This window comes from Rhinolophus ferrumequinum, chromosome 11, assembly GCF_004115265.2.
Source record: "Rhinolophus ferrumequinum isolate MPI-CBG mRhiFer1 chromosome 11, mRhiFer1_v1.p, whole genome shotgun sequence".
Classification (NCBI taxonomy): Eukaryota; Metazoa; Chordata; class Mammalia; order Chiroptera; family Rhinolophidae; genus Rhinolophus; species Rhinolophus ferrumequinum.
The window spans coordinates 14,467,236-14,486,215 of NC_046294.1; the positions used below are offsets into that span (position 1 = coordinate 14,467,236).

The 18,980-nt window shown below is 41.1% G+C and overlaps 1 protein-coding gene across 11 annotated transcripts in view; it reads left to right on the forward strand.

Moving 5' to 3' along the window:
* AMBRA1 (autophagy and beclin 1 regulator 1) overlaps positions 1-18,980 on the forward strand; it is a 158,428-nt gene that overhangs the window by 72,919 nt on the left and 66,529 nt on the right. For all 11 annotated transcript variants that reach the window (XM_033119316.1, XM_033119315.1, XM_033119314.1 and 8 more), the window contains one exon: positions 54-154. In XM_033119316.1, coding sequence (XP_032975207.1) covers positions 54-154 — 101 coding nt within the window. The remainder of the gene's footprint in view (positions 1-53; positions 155-18,980) is intronic.

Here is an 18,980-nt window from a genome sequence, read left to right on the forward strand (position 1 = left end):
CCTTGTTTTATGGTTGTCTTAGTAGGCTTTTTACATGTGATTCCTTCTTGTAGGCGTTTCTTGCTGCCTGAATACTTGCCTTATGCTGGGATTTTTCATGAACGTGGACAGCCTGGCTTGGCTACTCACTCTTCTGTTAACAGGGTCCTGGCAGGTAAGGAAATGTTTCTTTGGATTTTGAAAATGTGAAGGGGCAGGGAACCAGGTAAAGCTTTTCCCTCCATTACCTGTGTTGATGTGACGGCATCTTGGCAGCTGGCTGAAAACTCTGTTTTGAAGTCTTGTACTCAGTTCCTTACTTCAAGGCAGGAAACTGCAGGGTTGAAGAAAGCGCTTTCTCTTGCCCATTCCCACTTTCTTCCAACATCTTTAAAAAAACATTTTTGGGGGATTTTGTTTTGTTTAAAACATTTGTCTCCTAATCCAGCAATTAGATTCTGGCTATGCTTTTAATTGAATGACAAAGGTATCTTATTCATGTTTCAGTTGGTGAGATGCTCCTGAGCCAGATCCTGTGATTTAATTAGGAACTTAAGGCACACTTCTCCTTCCCTTTGCTACTGGCAGCACGTGGAGTTTCCAGGCACCGTGGAATCTTCCAAGGAAGGAGGAGAAGAGAGCCATAGAGTTGGCTCAGAAATCTCCACAGAACAGAAAATGGGCTACACAAGCCCAGCTGAGGCAGTGTTATGGTGGCTGGATAGCTTCGTGACCAGTGTTTGGGGGCTAAGATGCGTGGCGTGACCAGGTTCTGGGACACGGTGTGTGCTGCTGCTTCTGGGCGAGCTCTAAGGAAGGAAACAAAGCAGTATTCCATTTTTTCTGACAAAGGCCATTACCCCATCATACTCTTTTCCTCCCTCCCTTCCACCTCCACTGCCAACTTGTAAATTTATGTATGTGAAGGTATAAAAGGTATAAAAATCAAGTCACATTTAAGTATATCTTTATTTTTTAAGTGTCTCTTTAATGAGCATCTTTCTTAAAAATTTTAAAATGAAATTATGTTTTGAAAAGTCTGGGCCATGTGATGGTTAAAGGTAGGGAGGGATCTGTCGGAGGCAGTGGCACCGTGAGGTGGGAGAATGCGATTTCTAACCAAGCTGCTGTGCCAGCTGGTAGGTCCTGAGACCTGCCCTTTCTCAGCAGTGGGATCCTTGAGCCAGCATCAAGGCCTGGAAATCCCAGAAACCTCCTTGGGTTCTCTGTTGGACACCAGGACTCCATCGGCCCAGGCTTGGCTGGAGCTGACTATAGCGTGGTCCCCTGACAGCCATATCTGAGGAGCGCTCTCGCCTGAGCCGGTCAGCAGACCCCACGACTCTGTGCTTCTCCTTGCGTGGTGCTTCCTTCCATGTGGCTTGGCGGTTAGCATGTGGAAGCTCCTCACTGGCAGATAATCACTTGCTGCCAGGCAGCCCTACGGAGCCCTTCTCTACCCTCTGTTCCAGGCCTCTGTCTTCCCCACCCCACACAGCATCTCCTCCTCCTCTACTGCTGGAAAACCTCGGTTTCTTGGCATTGAGCTTTTTTTGGAACAGCTGTATGCTGTTTTTTCCCCCTCTCCTTTGATTTAATAACTCTACCTCCGTTTCCTGTTCCTTACTTTATGCCCAGAGGTCTGACCCCAAATTGCCCAATTTCACTTATGGAATACATTTGAATATAGGGGTTGTATTCCAGCAGGCAGTTGTTTAGAGATAGGAAATCTACTGAGAAAACTTCTCTAACAAAGGGTACAATGTGCCAGGAGGGGAAGGAAATCCAGACTCAAGAACCTCACTGTTGAGTTAGATTAGCAGATGGTTCCCATTCACAATTAAACTAGTTTCTCCCATTTTCTCAAGATATATGTTACAGAATGCCTATTGTTCTTTTCTTCAAAATCTTCATCGTTCGTAGATATTTGGATGTCCCTCCAGATTCTATTGACAGTTGTCTTACTTTTTTCTTCTCTTGAGAAAAGTCCAATAATAATAATAGTAACAACAACAAAAGCAATCTGAAAAAGCCTCCCACTTATTGAGCACTTATACCACTTATTGAGCTGTATACGAGGGAGTGGTTTAAGTGCTTTCCCCAGTCATATTTCATTTCTTTCTCCCGGTCATCCTGTGAGATGGGTGCTGTTATCTAATTAACAGAGGAGGAAACTGCAGCCTAGAAGGCTAACTTGCCCAGAAATAGAAGAGCCAGACCTGAACCAGGCAGTCGGACTCCACAGCTTCCTAGTCTGCCCCCCACGGTCACTTTAAAGGACATAGCATCAGAAACAGCATTCCCTTCCAGGACTTTAATCTGGGATAGGGAAAGAGCTCCCAGGGTACTTGGATGATCTTCAGGATTTTTCTTAGTTGTTTTAGTTCCTCTACAGGCATATATACCTTGGAGATACTGTCATTGCAGTTCCAGACCATGTCAATAAAGTGAATTGTAATTTTTTTTTGCTGGTGGAGAGTCTGGCCTTTAATTTGTAAAAAAACTGCAACCTCTGTGAAGCACAGTAAAATGAAGCACTATAAAACGAAGTCTGTCTGTATTTTAAATGGCTTCTAGACAAAGCTTTTCATGACCCAGTGGTGCTTGCTGAGGAAAATCTTATTGGACACAGATGTTTTGCTTTTTATTAAACTTGTGATCATGTAATAGAGCTGATATAATAATGGCTTTTGAAGTGAAAGACAAATTGGCTTTTTAGCAGTGAGCACTCCCAATTTTCCTGGAAAGGCACTTTCTCTTGTATGATTGGAATGAGGTTTATGATGTTCTCAGAACAATTACATTCAAGAGATATTTGTTCTGCCGCTGTGTGCCAGGTACTGTTGTAGGCTAACAGAATGAAGAAGACAGACGTGATCCCTGCCCATCTGTAGCTCAGCGTCTAGGTGGCTTGCTGTGCTTCGGTCTTGCTGTTTGCTTCTTAGCTCCAAACATAAAGCAGAACTTTGTACGGTGAGTGGCTTTTTTCCAGGGGTGAAGCATGGAAATTTGGCAGGCACAGAGGGACAAAGCATATACACACCTGCAGTTTTAGGAGGCATGACCAGTACTATGGTAGCAAATGAGTCTTCACTCAAAGCCATTCAGAATCATCAACAAAATGGATTTGCAGAAAATTAAGATCTATTCTGCCCACTTCCGCCCACAAGAGCCTGAGAATGGTAATAGAAAACAGAAGCTGCACAAGAGAAGTGTTTTGATAGTCTGTTAATGTTCATCTCTTCTGCCTTATCTTGGACCCTTCTCCACACTTCTGTAGGTTCGTGGTGGCCTCCAGTCACCCATCAACCCACGTCATGACCCTTCTTCAGCAACACAAATTCTAACCTGTACTTAAAGGGAATAAATGCACCTAAAGCTCCTGCAACTCTACCAGGGATAGTTTGGGGGAAACAGGCAAAAACTAAGGAGCTCCCCCTGCTGATTGTTTAGCAGACAGCTCTAACTCTGATAATAAAGAAGCAGCTGATGCTAAAGAAGGAAATGAACTTAATGACTGCCTACTAGGAGCCAGGTACTGTCCGAAGTGCTCTCCCCATATGTTATCTCCTTTAGTCATTGGAAAAGCCCTGTGAAGTAGATGGTGCGTTTCCATTCTGCAGGGAAGAAAAGAGAGCTTCAGAGAAGTTACGGCACTTGCCCAGTATAACACAGTGAGAGGCAGGCCTGGAACTTTAAACCAGGTCTGTCTGCCTGGTTCCTAATAACTCTTCTGTCTTCTGTGCCGTGTTTTGCTTGACTTCAAGTAAGGAGTATCTGCCAGAAGGTTCTTAAGCTTATAATATTTTTCTGCATGTTTGAGGCCTCATAAAAATGAAATGAGAAGCCCTGGCATTTGACATCTTCCTGGTAATTACTGGAAGAACAAAAACTTCTGAGGGTATTCGTAATGTTGGGTATTAGTTATTTGGCCTGCCTAATCTTTTTGACTTTCATCCTAATGAGCATCTGCTCCCAGCAGATGGTGGGCCTGATGTACTTAATTTAGTATTTTGATTAAAACCAATGGGAAGTGTCAGGATTTTCTTGCTCCTAGCCACAGGTCATTGGGGCCTGGTCGAATGTCTTGGGCTAGAGATGGCTTTGTGCCCAGCCATTCTCATTTCTCTTCAGATTTCTTCTCTGACCGATTAGACCACACAAATTCTGAACCTGTGCTTAAAGACGTATAAATGCGTTTAAAGCTACTGCAACTCTACCAAGTATATTTAGGAGTGTGTTCTTCAGTTTTCACACATTTGTGAATTTCTCAAATTTCCTTCTGTTGTTGAGTTCTTATTTATTTTCGTTGTGGTCTAAGAACATACTTTCTGTGATTTCAATTATTTTACATTTATTGAAACTTGTTTTATGGCTTAGCATGTCATCTATCCTGGAGAGTGTTACCTGTGTGCCTGAGAAGATTGTGTATTCTGTCATTATTATATGCAGTGTCCTATAGATGCCAAAAAGATCTACTTGATTGATAATGTTGCTTTGTATATCCTTGCTGATTTTCTGTGTAGTTGTTGTACCCATCATTAAGAATGGGGTATTGAATTTTCCAGTTATTTTTGCTAATTGTGTATCTCTCCCTTCAGTTTTGTCCATTTTTGCCTCATGTATTTTGGGACCTTGTTATTAAGTACATAAATGTTTGTAATTGTTATATACCTTCCTAATGAATTAACACTTTTACCCTTATAAAATGTCCCTCTGTCTCTAGTAATATTGTTTGTCTTTAAGTCTATATTTTCTTTTGTTAGTCTAGCTACTCCACTCTTTTATGATGGTTGATTGCATCATTTATCTTTCTCCATTCTTTTATTTTCAACCTATTTTTATCTTTCTTTCTTTTTTAAACTTTTATTTATTTTAAGTGTGTTTTTCCAGGACCCATCAGCTCCAAGTCAAGTAGTTGTTTCAGTCTAGTTGTGGAGGGCGCAGCTCACATTGGCCCATGTGGGGATTGAACTGACAACCCTGGTGTTATGACCATCGCGCTCTAACCAACTGAGCTAACCAGCCACCCCCTATTTTTATCTTTAAATCTAAAGTGTGTTTCTTTTAGAAAGCCTATAGTTGGATCTTGTTTTTTATCTAGTGTGACAATCTCTGCCTCTTGATTTGATTGTTTAGTTCATTCACATTTAATGTTATTGATATACTTGGATTTTTGTCTGTTTTCTCTTTTTTCGTTTCTGTTTATCCTTTACTGATTTATTTTATATTATGTAGATATCTTCTAATATACTATTTTAATTCCTTTATTGATTTTAAACTATATCAGGATCTACTTCAGACATACATACTTAATTACATACTTGTAAGATACAGAAACTTTGTTCCACTATAGCTACATTCCCTTCCCCCTCCTTTGTGCTATTATTGTCATATATACATGTATGTGTATGTATATACACACACATAACCATATGTGTGTGTATATACGTATATATGTATGTTTATATGAATGATATGTTATGTATATATACATATATGTTGTATATATGATGTGTGTGTGTATCTCACAGTACTGTGTCTTTTGCCCCTTTCTCTTCGATGTTATCCACTTGCCTGGTACCTTAGGAATTACTTACAGGAGGCCTGTCTAGTCTAGTTTGGCCAACTAGGTGGGCATCTGGGACCCTGGGTTTTCTGACTTTTAGGAAATAGCCTGATTTCTCAACTTAATATCATGCTTCTGATAAAGCAAATTGCTTATTTACTGTATGTATACCAGATCTTCACTTGCATTGGAAAATCTGGAAAAGATTAATAGTAGTGAATACAGTTAAAAGGGTATCATGGTATATTAAATAAGTATGAATAGAAATGAGTAGTAATTCTGGTTAGACCCTTTATTTGCATGTTCTGTACCTCTCTGTTATCCAGTAGCCAAGCAAAGAAAGTGAGTGGCACATTCCAACTCAACATCAATTAAGATGGCTGTTTATAAACCCAGATAAATGGACAATTAGTAGTGATGGTACTAGCTAGTGCTGCTTTAATAATTAATCCAATTACCTTTCATTCTGCTCCAGTGATGAAAGGGAAGGAGATAAGGAGCTGGCTTGGTTGCCTGGGAAACAGAGAAATACATGCAGCACTGCTCCCAGAGAAGCCAGCCTTCCCAGATGCTTTACAGCACCCAGGGCCTTTGCCTTACTTGGTGTCTGCCGCTCACTGGAGAGTCCACGTCCTCTCTACCCCAGCCCTTTACTGTATCTCCATACGCCACATACTGTCCACCACGAGTGAGAGGTGTGCTCTTTGAGAAACTGGGTCCCGGTTTCTAAGTTGAATGGCCTGTGCTTCTTCGGGCTTTTCTAGAGGAAAATATTGGGCCTTGTCAATGAACTTTTCTGTCCCTTTTCTGTTATGTGACTTATTTTTTGTGTGTGTGCCTTTGTTCCCCCATCTCCAGGAAATTTCCTCTTGATCTTTCCCCATGGATGCTTCACACCTGCGCCCTTTCTATACTGTCACTTTGAACTGTACAGAGCATTTTCCATAGGCTTAGCATTTTCCAGGGCACCTTGGGTCTTATAAAATAATTAAATGGTTAAACCCATGGGGAGTTTACAGTGTAGGCAGGGAGTAGCCTGATTTTTTATGTTTTGTTTTGGCCCTGCCACTAAAAATGTAATAATTCCCCTGCGACTTTCACTACCAATCCTGATAGATTAGCTGAGGGGAATGCAGTGCAAACCTGGGCTTGGACCAATGATTTGTGTCTTTTGGAACAGTTTGAAGAGACTGACTGTATCCCCGTTCATCTTTTTTATGTTTTTAATTGGGGAATATTGGGGGACAGTGTGTTTTTCCAGGACCCATCAGCTCCAACTCAAGTTATTGTTTTTTTGTTGTTGTTTTTGTTTTTTTTAGTATAGTAGTGGAGGGCGCAGCTCAGCTCCAAGTCAAGTCGTGTTTTTCATGCTGGTTCCGGAAGGCGCAGATTACTGGCCCATGTGGGAATCAAACCGGCGACCTTGGTGTTATGAGCACTGCGCCCTAACCAGCTGAACCAACCAGCCACCCCCCCATTCATCTTTTGAGTGGATCTGTGAGCATGAGGGAGTGGAGCTGAAGGAGGACACCTGCCATTTGCAGTGTATAGTCAGCGTGAGAGGCAGTGTAGCAAAGAGTGTGGGCTCCAGAGCGATTATCTTGGTTCATATAATCATTCTGCTACTTCCTAGCAATGTAATCTCGGTTAATTTATTTTACCTTTTTTGGAACTCACTTTTTTTATCTGTAAAGTAGGCATAATAGTATCTAGCTCATAGAACTGTTTTAAGGATTAAATGAGTTAATATATGTGAAACACTTAGAATAATATTTTTTGGCACATAAGTGTTCAGTAGATGTTAGCTAGTGTTGTTATTATTATGATTTTTATTACAGATTTTGGGGGCCAGAACGAGTTAGAGTTATGCCATCTCATCACTGATTATAACCTTATTGATCTCTTACTGTTCTGCCTTTCTTCCTAGTGGTTCTCTTCCTGGGTCCCAAGCAGGGCTCTCTCCCCTATGCTATGGTCGGTGAGTTAAAAAAAACTGGGAGTTTGTACTCTATGGCACCAACAGATGGTAACCTGAAGGTCCCCGTGTTGATAGTTTGACCAGCTAATGTGACTGCTGTTGCCTGCATGTAACCCATGTGGGTAGAGTAGAGGAGTCAGAGTTTGCATTTAAAAAACCTTTTCTGCCCCACCCCCATCAGAACCTGTGCTGATGAAATAAGCATATATTCAGCTGACAGAGTGCAACTATGTAACCATGGCAAAATGGGATTCTCAAAGTATGGTTCCTGGACCAGTAGGATCAGCATCACTTGGGAACTTGTTATAAATGCAAATTCTTGGCCCCTACCCCAGACCCAGTGACTCAGCAACTCTGGTCGTGGGGCTGAGGAACTTGTGTTTTAAAGAGTCTTCTAGGTGATCTGGTACCCTTTAAAATTTGAGAAACACGGGTCTAGATTAACTCAATAAGCTAGGAACAGAGACAGAAGAACAGGAAGAGATGACTTGGTAACACATTAAGGGATGTACCTGCCAGGAATCTAAGATGTGTTCGTGATGGTGAGCCCCTGGTTATAACTTCTTGATTTGGAGTTGTTAATAATGGGAAAAAATGAAGTCGTGATTACGGGACCTACACAGTATTCAGTTGGTATATCAGCCCTTTTGACTGATGATCATTTGCTTGTTTGCGTGGTTTGGTGTTAGGTTTATGCGAGTACCCAGATGATGAGACACCATCTCTGCTCTCCACAAGCTTACCATCTACAGAGCAAGCCTGTCATGCTCACAAACAGCTATAGGACAGTGGGTATTATGCTAAATGGTAAAGTAGAAGTATAACAGAAAGCTGGCCGTGAGAGCACAGAGTCCTACAGTAGAAAATACAAGTCCGTTAAGCTTTTATGCTAGGTAAACAGATTCTTGTCAGCTGTGCTAGGAGTTTGGTTCCTAGGAGAAATGGACCTGGAACCTTTGTTCTAACTTCTTAACCAATTTCCCACCTGTTCCCCTTCTTCCTCCCGAAAAAGAAATGTTAACATCAACATATCTGGATTGAAACCCTTGTGCTTTGTTTTCTGGGCTCTGGGGCTTCCCTAGACCTAGACTGATATATTTAAGTCGTAGAGTTTATTAAGTCCTGTGGTTGTGTACTTCTTAGAAATACTGCTCATTTTGAAGGTGCGAGCCAAAGATGCCCTCTAATCTAAAAGTACCCACTGTCATGCCAGAACCCTTTTCCTTCTCTCTGCTTCGGTTATGATTGGTGTTGCTTTGACGTTTTGCAACCCTCAGAACAATTGATATAACAGTATAGAAATCTACAGAGGAGATGTGAGGAAAGAAAAAGCGAAATGTGAGGTCAAAGCCCATGTTGTCCAGTGGAGGCGGTAGCCAGTCTCCACTTGACTTAAATTAGAAATCTACAAACTCTGGAAAGACTTGGAACAGTCCTATTTGCTGCCCCATCTACTCCATCAGTTTTTACCTAAGTGATCAATATGAGTACTAACCCTCCACCTTCTTTTTCTAAAACTCTGAGCTCACGTTAGCTTTTCTTTCTCTTTCCCATTTCATGTCCTCAAGCAGCGTCATTTTTTCCAAACTGACTGGAAATGCCATGGGAGTTGGGGACAGCACCTCTCACCCTCTCTACCAAAGTAGAGCCAACCAGGGTGTTAATTTCCTTTCTGTAATACCTACTGATCCACAAGTCCAGCTCTTCTCCAGGGTCCTTATACCACTCACCTGGAAGCCAAGAGCAAATAGGATATCTTGGTATAAGCCATGATGTGGAAAGCACCTGCAGGTGGCTGACCAGGGACCTTTTGGAGTATTGAGACTCCATGGGGCTTTTCTTTTGGCTGGGAGTTGAGTGTCGTCGCAGAGCCAGTTATCCTGTAACCACAGTCTCTCGTATTATAGGGCTATTCCCATGAGCCCCTGGGTTTTTCATAAGCCCCGCTCGCTGCAGCCGTGTGCCATGTGAAAGCAGCCCAGCTTCACCCCCTACTCACTTGAGCGGTGGGGCTCTACTCTTTGGGGCTGCCTGGCAAACAAACTCATAATTTTTACTCTTGTGGCTCATGGCTGGAGAAGCACAAGCCAAAAAATATTCCTTCCTAAGCAAAGAATTTAACTGGTCTAGACTACAAAGGAGCAGAAGAAAGGCTGGACAGGAGGTGAAAGATGGAAGTTCCCAGTGGGAACAGGGTATTATTCAGGGAGGAGGGGTATACTGAAGGCACGTAAGGAAAACATATCATTTATTTTCATAAATAATCTGGCTAGAAAGAATTTTCTCCAGAATCTGCCATATTGCCAACAGCTGCTTTTGGTAACACTTGCTAATTTTCCCAACATCAAGAGTTCACAAATCTCTATATCGTAGTTTCCCTTGGATAGTAACACAAAAGAAAAGACTGTCATGGAAATATCTGCAGTCACTCCTGCCTATTAGAGTGGAGTTTTACTGAGACAAGTAGCTCAGAGACCGTGTCAGTTCTTTAGCAGCATTTACAATTATCCAGGACATTGCCCCTCATGCTGCACTGGTAAAAGGGTTGTGGAAACAAAGAACATAGGAACTCAAGCTTAGATTTGACCGTGCATTAGTATTAGATTACATTTGAAGAATGTAGTGGCTGTGGAATATGGTACTTGAAATGTGCTTTACAAAACAACAAGAGCACTTACTATATATGGCAAGTACTGTTTTAAGTACTTCTCACATATTAATTCACTTCATCTTCAGAACATTCCAGTTTACAAATGAGAAAACTGAGGCACAGATGAAGTAATCAGCCCAAAACTGCAACTAGTACTGGACAGAGTAGAAATTGGAACTCACGCAGTCTAGCTTTAGATCGGGACTTTTCACATAGAATCATCATGGGAGGGGGGTGATTCCTTGTTGGTGGAAGAGGCTGAAATTTAAACTCTGGCATTACTTTCAGAAAACAAAAATAGTTTGTTCAGCTCAGAAGACTGCTACTGGGGAAGGGGCTAGGAATTCTCTGACATTCTTGTTGCAGCTTCTTTCCCCTAGAAAGAGAGCCCTGTAAAAGAATTACATTCCCAAACAATGAATCCTGAAGAGGTAATTACACTGCTGCCATCCCATTGGGAAGAAGGCTGGGGCGGTGATTACATTCCAAACAAAGCTGTTCGGGTATAATTGCACTGTGCTGCTCTTATCAGTCTGGGGAAGGCAGGCCTCTGGTCTCCATCCTCATTTGTTTTTGAGATGGAATCCGAATAGCATTCAATTAATAGGCAAGACCCAGGCACAGGGAAGTCAGCCAAAGGAGCCAATAGGACATTAACTTGCCATTGGCATTTTCCCTGTACTGAAGTTTCCCAGACCTCTATCAGCTCGCTTGAGGGAGAGCCCATTTGAGAAAAAGCACTTAGCTAATGAAGGGTTAGAGACCCTGCTTATAGACTGTCCCCCAAAGCTTCCGTTGGTCTTTATGCAGAGAGGAGAGATGGCTGGGTGGGAGGCAGTGAAATTTCTCCCATCAACAGCTGTTGCTCTATCAAAAGATGGCTCTTCCTTCAGCTCTTTCCCTAAGATTTCTAGCATCTATATTTTTCCATGTATGTAGCTTCCAGTCTTGGATCAGAAAGTCCCTCTCTGGTTCTATACAAATAATGAGGCTGACTTTTGTTAAATTTCAGCAATAATCTTTATATCTGAACCGGAAGAGGAAATAAAACTAATTGAATTATTTTGTTTTATGATTCATAGAGCAGAAAACTGCCACAGGCCTCTTCGACACGCTCATTGCTCCAGAGCAGAGAAGGGGAAACGATCCATGTTACCGGGTTGAGGGTTGCACAGACCCCTCAAAAATGGTGTAGCCGTGGCCATTGTATCAGTTAGCTTTTGCTGCCTCCCAAAGCACCCCCAGATTTACTGGCTTAGGACAGCATTTATTGTTTCTCACAATTCTGTGGATCCTGTGTGCATGCAGTTCATCCGGTCTGGGCCAACTTGGCTGCACTCTGGAGTGTAGGTGATGGCTTGGCTGGGTGTGGACGGTCTTAGTTGGAATAGTAGGCAGAATATTAGTAGGCCTGCCAAAGATCTCATCTCTGGAACCTTTGAATATGTTACTTTATGTGGCAAAAGGGACTTTGCAGATGTGGTTAAGGTCACAGATTTTGAGATCAAGAGACCAGCCTGAATTATCTGGGTCGACTCACTCTATATGAGCCCTTAAAGGTGGAAGAGAAAGGCAGAAGGATCAGTCAGAGATGCAGTGATAGAAGATGGGAACAGCCAGCAGGAAAACAGATTCTCCCCTAGAGCCTCCAGAAAGGAACACAGCCCTGCCACCATCTTGATTTTAGCCCCTTGAGACCCATGTTGGATTTCTGCAGAACCGAAAGCTAGTAAATTTATCTTAAGCCATTAAGTTTGGGGTAATTGCTTATGGCCGCCATAGAAAACCAATGCAGAGGGCTTCACGGACATAATCTGGCAGTTGGCAGGCTGATTGGCCTCAACTAGGATGACTTGTCTCTCGTCTGTTTACCAGTAAGCGAGCTAACTCACGCTTCTTCACGTAGTGTTGTAGAGTTCCAAAGAGAAACAAGAGGGGTCAGGCTCCAATGTACAAGCACTTTTCAAGTCTATGCTTATGTCATAACTAAGTAGACTTTTGAGATCTGGGTTAGCCTGGTAGCTCACTCTAAACAAATTGCTATGTTAAGTGTCCTTACATATACATGAAAGGAAAGGGTCAGCATACCAAGGGATCTAGATGTATAGATTTGGAACTTGAGAGAAATCGTTTAGATCATTATTTGGAGTATTCAGAGAGACATGCATTTAGAAATTACATCCAAATGGGAAGCTGGATCCTGGTTTTCTAGACATCGTGTTTCAGAGAAACTACCTTTTCTCTTTCTCTAGGTGTTTTCTGAGATTTAGCCCTCTATTTCTGTGTGCTGGAGGGTAAAAGGATGTGCAGAAGAGCTCTGTGGGTGTTTGGGCCCCTTGGGGCCACACGTATTTCTGTGTAGGAGTAAGACTGACAGGCTTAACTGTGTGAGCACTTACTAAATTGGCTGTAAGTGAACCTGTACCCATGGCATCATTTAAAATCCGCAGCTCCTTTAACAAAAGCAGCTTGGAAGAAAAGTTCCTGCATACTCAGTCAGGGGGTCTTGGTGTGTCCAGTCTCTGAGGCACACTGTGATTTCTCATGCCAGTGGTTGGGAGAAGCTAGAATTCAATTCTTCCCAAACATTGGACTTCACTTTTGCTTGGCCTTACTGATGAGGTTAGTTCAAAACTATTTTATGGGCTCCACATGTGAATGCATGGATTGGGCCTCAGGACACATAGAGACAAATTTAATATTCCCCAGTTATTCTTTTAGGACTTCTTTGATGTTCTTTCAGAACATCTCAATGACTGGTGGGATGCAGGCTCTGCTGGTGGTAAGCCCTGGATTTTGCACTGGGCAGTGGCATTCAAAATATGATAGCCTGTGTACCAGAAAGATGTAAACTTACTGGGAATTTAATCTGGCTTTGACGAGCACGTTACCATCCAACTCAACAGGGCTCCCAGTCGGTTAGTGTGCTTAGTATTAAATATCTCTTTGCCCTGCCTTGAAGCGTAGCCAATATTCATGAAATGACCATGAGGCAAAAAGGGAGCTGCTGCCATAGCTAGAAATGTGTGCGTGTGGCCGTTTGCCACTCGTAAGTAGAGAAGTGACCCACTCAGCTGAGCCTGGGATGGATGAAATGTAGATTCCCTTCCCAATAGGAGGTGGGGCAGTGGTGTGCCTGGGGAAGGAAAATGGTGCTGAGAATGGAAATGGAGACTGTGCAATCTGAAGAGGCAGAGAATATCCCTGTATACAACTAGAGCTTATCTCTTATTGCCTGATAAGAGGTTAGAGTGTGTGGCGATGAGATTCAGCCAGTATCCTTTCTGCCTTTGCTCCGTGGCTCCACTTCCCCTCCTATTTACCTTTATCTGTCATGGGTCCCAGAATTTAAACTTGATTTTCTTTAAGGCAAAATGAATACAGCTAACACAAGAGCAAATTGAGAGCTTATAAAAGCCACAAAGTGTTTCTTGGCCTAAATACGTTCATTGATTCTGCTGAAGTGAGGTGACTGGGGAAAAGAGGTAAAATGTTATATTGCTTATTAGGTAAACTAATTAAAACTGAAAATGTCAATGCAGAAATGAAATAAGTTGTTTCCAAATGCCCAGTTTCTGCACTCCCGAGTTCTAGGTGGACAGAGTACAGGCACAGCTGAGGAACACTGTTGTGAAGTTTTCAGCTATTCTAATCTGTGTCCTCCGTAGGAAGAATCTGAAGGTCCTGTGTGATAGAAGCAGCCAGCACCAGCCAAGGCTTAGCTTGGGAATCTTTAGATACCTCTCTACCACTATTATCCAACCCAAGCCACCCCTAAAAAGACACCATTTAAGTGAAAACCTAATGGGCTTGCTCTGCTGGCAGCTTCAAGACCTAACCTATCCCCACATCCACCCATTAAACTGCCGACCCTAAGACTCGTTTATAGAATTTCTCAAGCCACTCCTGGGTGGAAGTAACTGAGGAATTGGTTGTAGAGTTAGGAGATTATAGAAGGAAAGGCTAAGTGGCTGTTTTCCCCCTAACTTCACGTATATTTTTTATCCCTTTCCACCATTGTTTCCAGGGACTCCAAGTTTTGTTTAGGTTAGCATGTACTTACTTTATTAGTCTTTGTTTTCAGGCACCAAGTGGTGTTGCCTACCTTTTCCTTTGTGTTATTAGTGTCTCACGTGGGAAAGGGACTTTTTTGTGTGAAAGGCTCGTGTAGCTATGGAGAGAGACAGTGCTCTTTTCTGACACCTAAAGAAAAGGTGTTAGAATTTAAAAAGCCTGAAAAAAATACAATGGTACCTCGGTTTTCTAACATAATCCATGAGTTCTGAAATGTTTAAAAACAGCCGACAGCTAGGCCTCAGGATCTTGCACTCAGCGAAAGCCATGTGACATGTTCGACTTCTGAGTCGTGTTCGAAAACTGAAGCATTTACTTCCGGCTTTACGGCATTCATAAACCAAAATGTTCGTCAATGGAGACATTCGAAAACCGAGGTACCACTGTAATCTTAGTCTTGGTACTTGGGAATATTCTTAATTTAAACATGCCTGTTTTATTTGCCCTCCTTATTTTGAATGCCACAGTTTTCTATTCCACCTTTCTCCAGATCTGAGACCTTAAAGTAAAAGTGAAACATACATGGCAAGAAATTATGAGATTCTTGTATCAAGAGCTAAGCATTGTTGACAATTTGACATTATACGATTTTACATGACTTATAACTTTCATGTGGAGAGTATAACTGAAACTTTCAAACTGGGAATGGCCTCAGGAGCCCCGTCTCTAACAGAAAATGTTGGACTCTTGAGTCCTTAGACCCTCTAATTTTGACAAATTGAATTATCCTCAAAGCTCCTCTTACATCTTCCCTTTTTCCTTTCTTCATTGGATAGTCTGTGATGGCAGGAGATTTTTTATGTGCATATACAGACTCAATCAAAGAATATTGCAAACTAATACAGGTGAGATTAAGCCCCAGGCTACTTCGTAAAGAAATGCTTGCCTCTTTGTTCCTTTTCAGCCTAGGACCCAGACATTAAATTGTTGAATATTTTGCTTGTGTTCTCCTTTGGCTTTGATATTCTTAAATGTTGAACATTTGGCAATATCAAGGATTCACCCATAGGTGCTTTCCTGTGAGAAACCAGAGGTTTGAATTCTTCTTTTAATCATGATTAATCCTTTGAATTCCAAATTACACCTAGCATTGGGCCCTGAAGGCTTCCTGCCAGCTAGGTTGACTAAAGTTTAAAGTTAATTGGGTTACCATTCCACTTTCAGAAGGACCTAAAATACTTTCATTTTTATTAATTTATTTAATGTTTTGCTGTTGATAAGACTTTTTTTCCATTTAAAAATGTGTTCAGTTTGCCCCACTTATTTTCTCTTCTCCTCTCCTCATCTCTCCAGGTCCTCAGGTTGATCATATGGGAACATAGTGTAGTCGTCATTCTCGTCCTGTAGGTAACTGTGGACCTCCTCGAGCTGAACCTTACAGTTTTCATTTCTCAGTGACACACTGCATTGATTATCTTCTGATGTTCTTGCTTTTTTATCTTTCTGACTCTAAAGACCATGTCCAAAAATCTCCTTAGAAGAAGATAGATAGAGATTAGATGAGCTCCATGAACCACTACTGTATTTCTCTTCTTGAGCCTAATCATATCTGCTAGCCATAGGGAAAAATCTAGAATGAATGTTAGTCCTTTGTAGGTTTTTACCTCTCTCAGTCCAACAGACAATATAGCTACATTAGAACAAAGGGCAGAATTTGAGGTAGAAATTATTTGCGAAGTACATGAGTATATTCTGTTCGTATCAATCTTACACCTCAGAACAATTTGTTCATTTATTCCCTTATTCAATGGAAACTGTCTCCTCCGGGGGGGTCTCACATTTGCTAACTTCCTTAAGAAATTAATTAACCAGGAAAAAGACCCAAACTGACCGATTTTACAACTATATTCATTGCTGTTCAACTGGAATTTAGTCCTATTTTCAAATTTGTGTGCAGTAAATTCAATGGAATATACTTCTTGAGCACTACTGTGTGTTAGGTCCTATGCTATATGTTGGGAATTTTTAACAGAAAAAAATTTAAGTTAACTTCATTAAGAATCTAGGTTTAATCATTATTTTCCTACCTTTTCCGAAATTTGAATTACTGTTGTTATTCTGTATCCAGAAGTCCTAGATTTTATCTTGATCATTACATCACTGTCACAATTTCCCCCACAAGAACAGAAAAACAATGTTCTATTACAAAGCTTTACCCAAAGATGTCAATAGGATACTTTTCCTATCAGAGGAATATGTTACAAAAGTGCGAGTTATCACTGCTCTGGTTTTCCTTGTGTATCTTAACCACAAAGTTCCTACCATTCCAACCAGACTTACACAGCTTTTTTTTCCCTCAACAAGCTTTTTTGGGGAGGTACAATATCTTTCCAGCTCTGGCTGCCTTAGACCAGGTTGGTTGTCTCTTCCTGGCTGTCTATCCCAGAGGTTGTCGTTCTGATGTGATGCAGGAGGGTGTAGACCTTAATGAATGTCTTTGGCACTGCTTGTCAATTGCTTATTTCCCGGGTATGTTGCATTAAAGTACTAATTAACCACTAAATTCGAGTTGACCTCTTAGTTGAGGAAGCAGCTTTGCTTTCTTGAAGATAGGTGGACTTTTCTTGCATAGCCTAGCATACTAGTATGCCACCAAGTTTTGATCAATGCGTAAAATGCACTTTTGCTGAAATTGGTATTGCAACATCAGGTTGAGTTTGGTGCTGAGGAAGTCACACGTTGTGTTCTAGAGTGGGGTACACGTTGGTAGGAGTGAGAGGTGAGAGGCTGGTGCCAAAGAAAGCCTGTGTTTCCTAAGCACGTGAGACGGCCTGGTGAGTAGGTGAGTAAACAGTCAGGCGAGGCGGACATTTCTGCTCGTTGACACATACTAGAGGCACTGAGACACTGTCTTATTGTAATAGTGCCTGACTTGACCGTTGTTGTGAGTCTTTTCATCTCTTCAGATATACTTATATAAAACCTAATACCCAACTATGTTACGGACACAAAAAGATGAGAACTACTGATCTTGTGTGTTGGAAGCTGAACGAGACGTTGACAGCCAGGCTGCTGTCATTCTGGCTCCTTCAATACTTCATTATGTAATTTGAGTGAGTCATTTTGCCTCTTTGTCCACTTGACAGGTGAGGATGAGGTACTTACCTCCGTGTTCCTTCCAGGGATTAAGTAGGAAAAAATAGTAAAACACTCTGACTTCCTTTGAAAAGGACATTCTCTGAAGTCAGAAGGAATAAAAGTAGATGCCTTAGCACGCATGTTACTTGCAGTATTTGAACTACTTAAAACAAGCTGGGACGGCCAACTTTAGATGTTCCCGTGTCAGGGACACCTCAGTGCTGAAAGACAGTCTCAGGTGGCTGAAAGGGGTCTATCCGAGCTTAATAAAAGGAGTCGCCAAAGAGCATCTGAGTTGTGCTAAGCACCCTTGGGACTTAACAGAAATATTTCTTGATGAACTAAGGCGGTCACAGCAGCTGTAAGGAGGAGGAAGGAGGGCTTGTCCAGGGTTTGTGCAGTCTCCTCACAGACTGAACGTAGTTCATGAAGTGTTCTTGGACTGTCCCTGGCTAATTATTATTTTGATCTCTTCTCAGGTTTTAAAAAGAATATACTGTCAACCAAAGATCTTAGGTCATTCACTACACCTTTGTAAAAGTAAATGTTAATGTGAACTAAGACATCAAACACTGAAATAGAAAGTTATACCTAAACCCCTTTGGAAGATTCAAAATGCCAATATAATCTTAAAGAAATATCTGATAAAGCAAACCTTTATAACTGAATTTATTACTAACTTGGGGACAGGCCACGTGTTTAATAGTAAAGGCAGCTAAATTCAAATTTCATCTCACCTCTTACTAACTGGCAGACCGTGGGAAAGGTGTTTAACTGAGCCTTAGTTTCCTCACCTGTAAAATAGAGATTCAGTAAAAGATTTATGTGACTACCCTATTTAAAATTGCCAACACATCACCCTTGCATTTTCCATTTCTCTTCCCTGTTTTATATTTCCCCATGATACTTAACATAATTTAACATGCTATGTTGTGAACTCATTTCTTTGTTATGTTTCTTCTTCTCCCTCCAGAATGTAATTTCCATGAAGGTAGGAATTTTTGTCTGTTTTGTTTATTGTCTGGCATGTAGTAGGCACTCAACAAATATTTGTCTAATGGATAAACAAACTTTCTTTAGGGTAACTTGAAGATTGAATGAAAACTTTTATTGAATGAACTTATCATGGTCCTTTGCACATACTAAGCATTTAGAAAATGGTAGCAATTATTCATGAAATTTTCCTTGGTTCTAAGGAAAATAATCGAAGTTTTAGTTATATAACTGATTAGTATGTGAAGTATTTTGCTACATACTCATATTTTTGAAAAAATGAACAAAAATCACAGTGCACAGTTACATGAGATTGCAAAGTATGGATATTAGATGATTATAACTTAAAAATAAAATATATGTTGCTATATCTCAAATTTTTACTCTCAAGATAACATATTCAAATTGTACCTGGAATGTATAATGTGTTTATAATATTTTTCCTCGTATTCTTATATTTGTACACATATTTTCTCTCTTCTACTAGATTATTAGTTCCCTTAAGTTAGGAACCTTGTTTTGTTTTTAATATTTCTAGTGCCCAGTGTTTCTGTTATACCCTATTTTGCTGTAACACAAGGGTTATATTTCTAAAACATTCAGAGTAATAAAAAAATTCTGTTATAAAAACAGTGGTTTCATTTTGGAGAGGGAAGGTT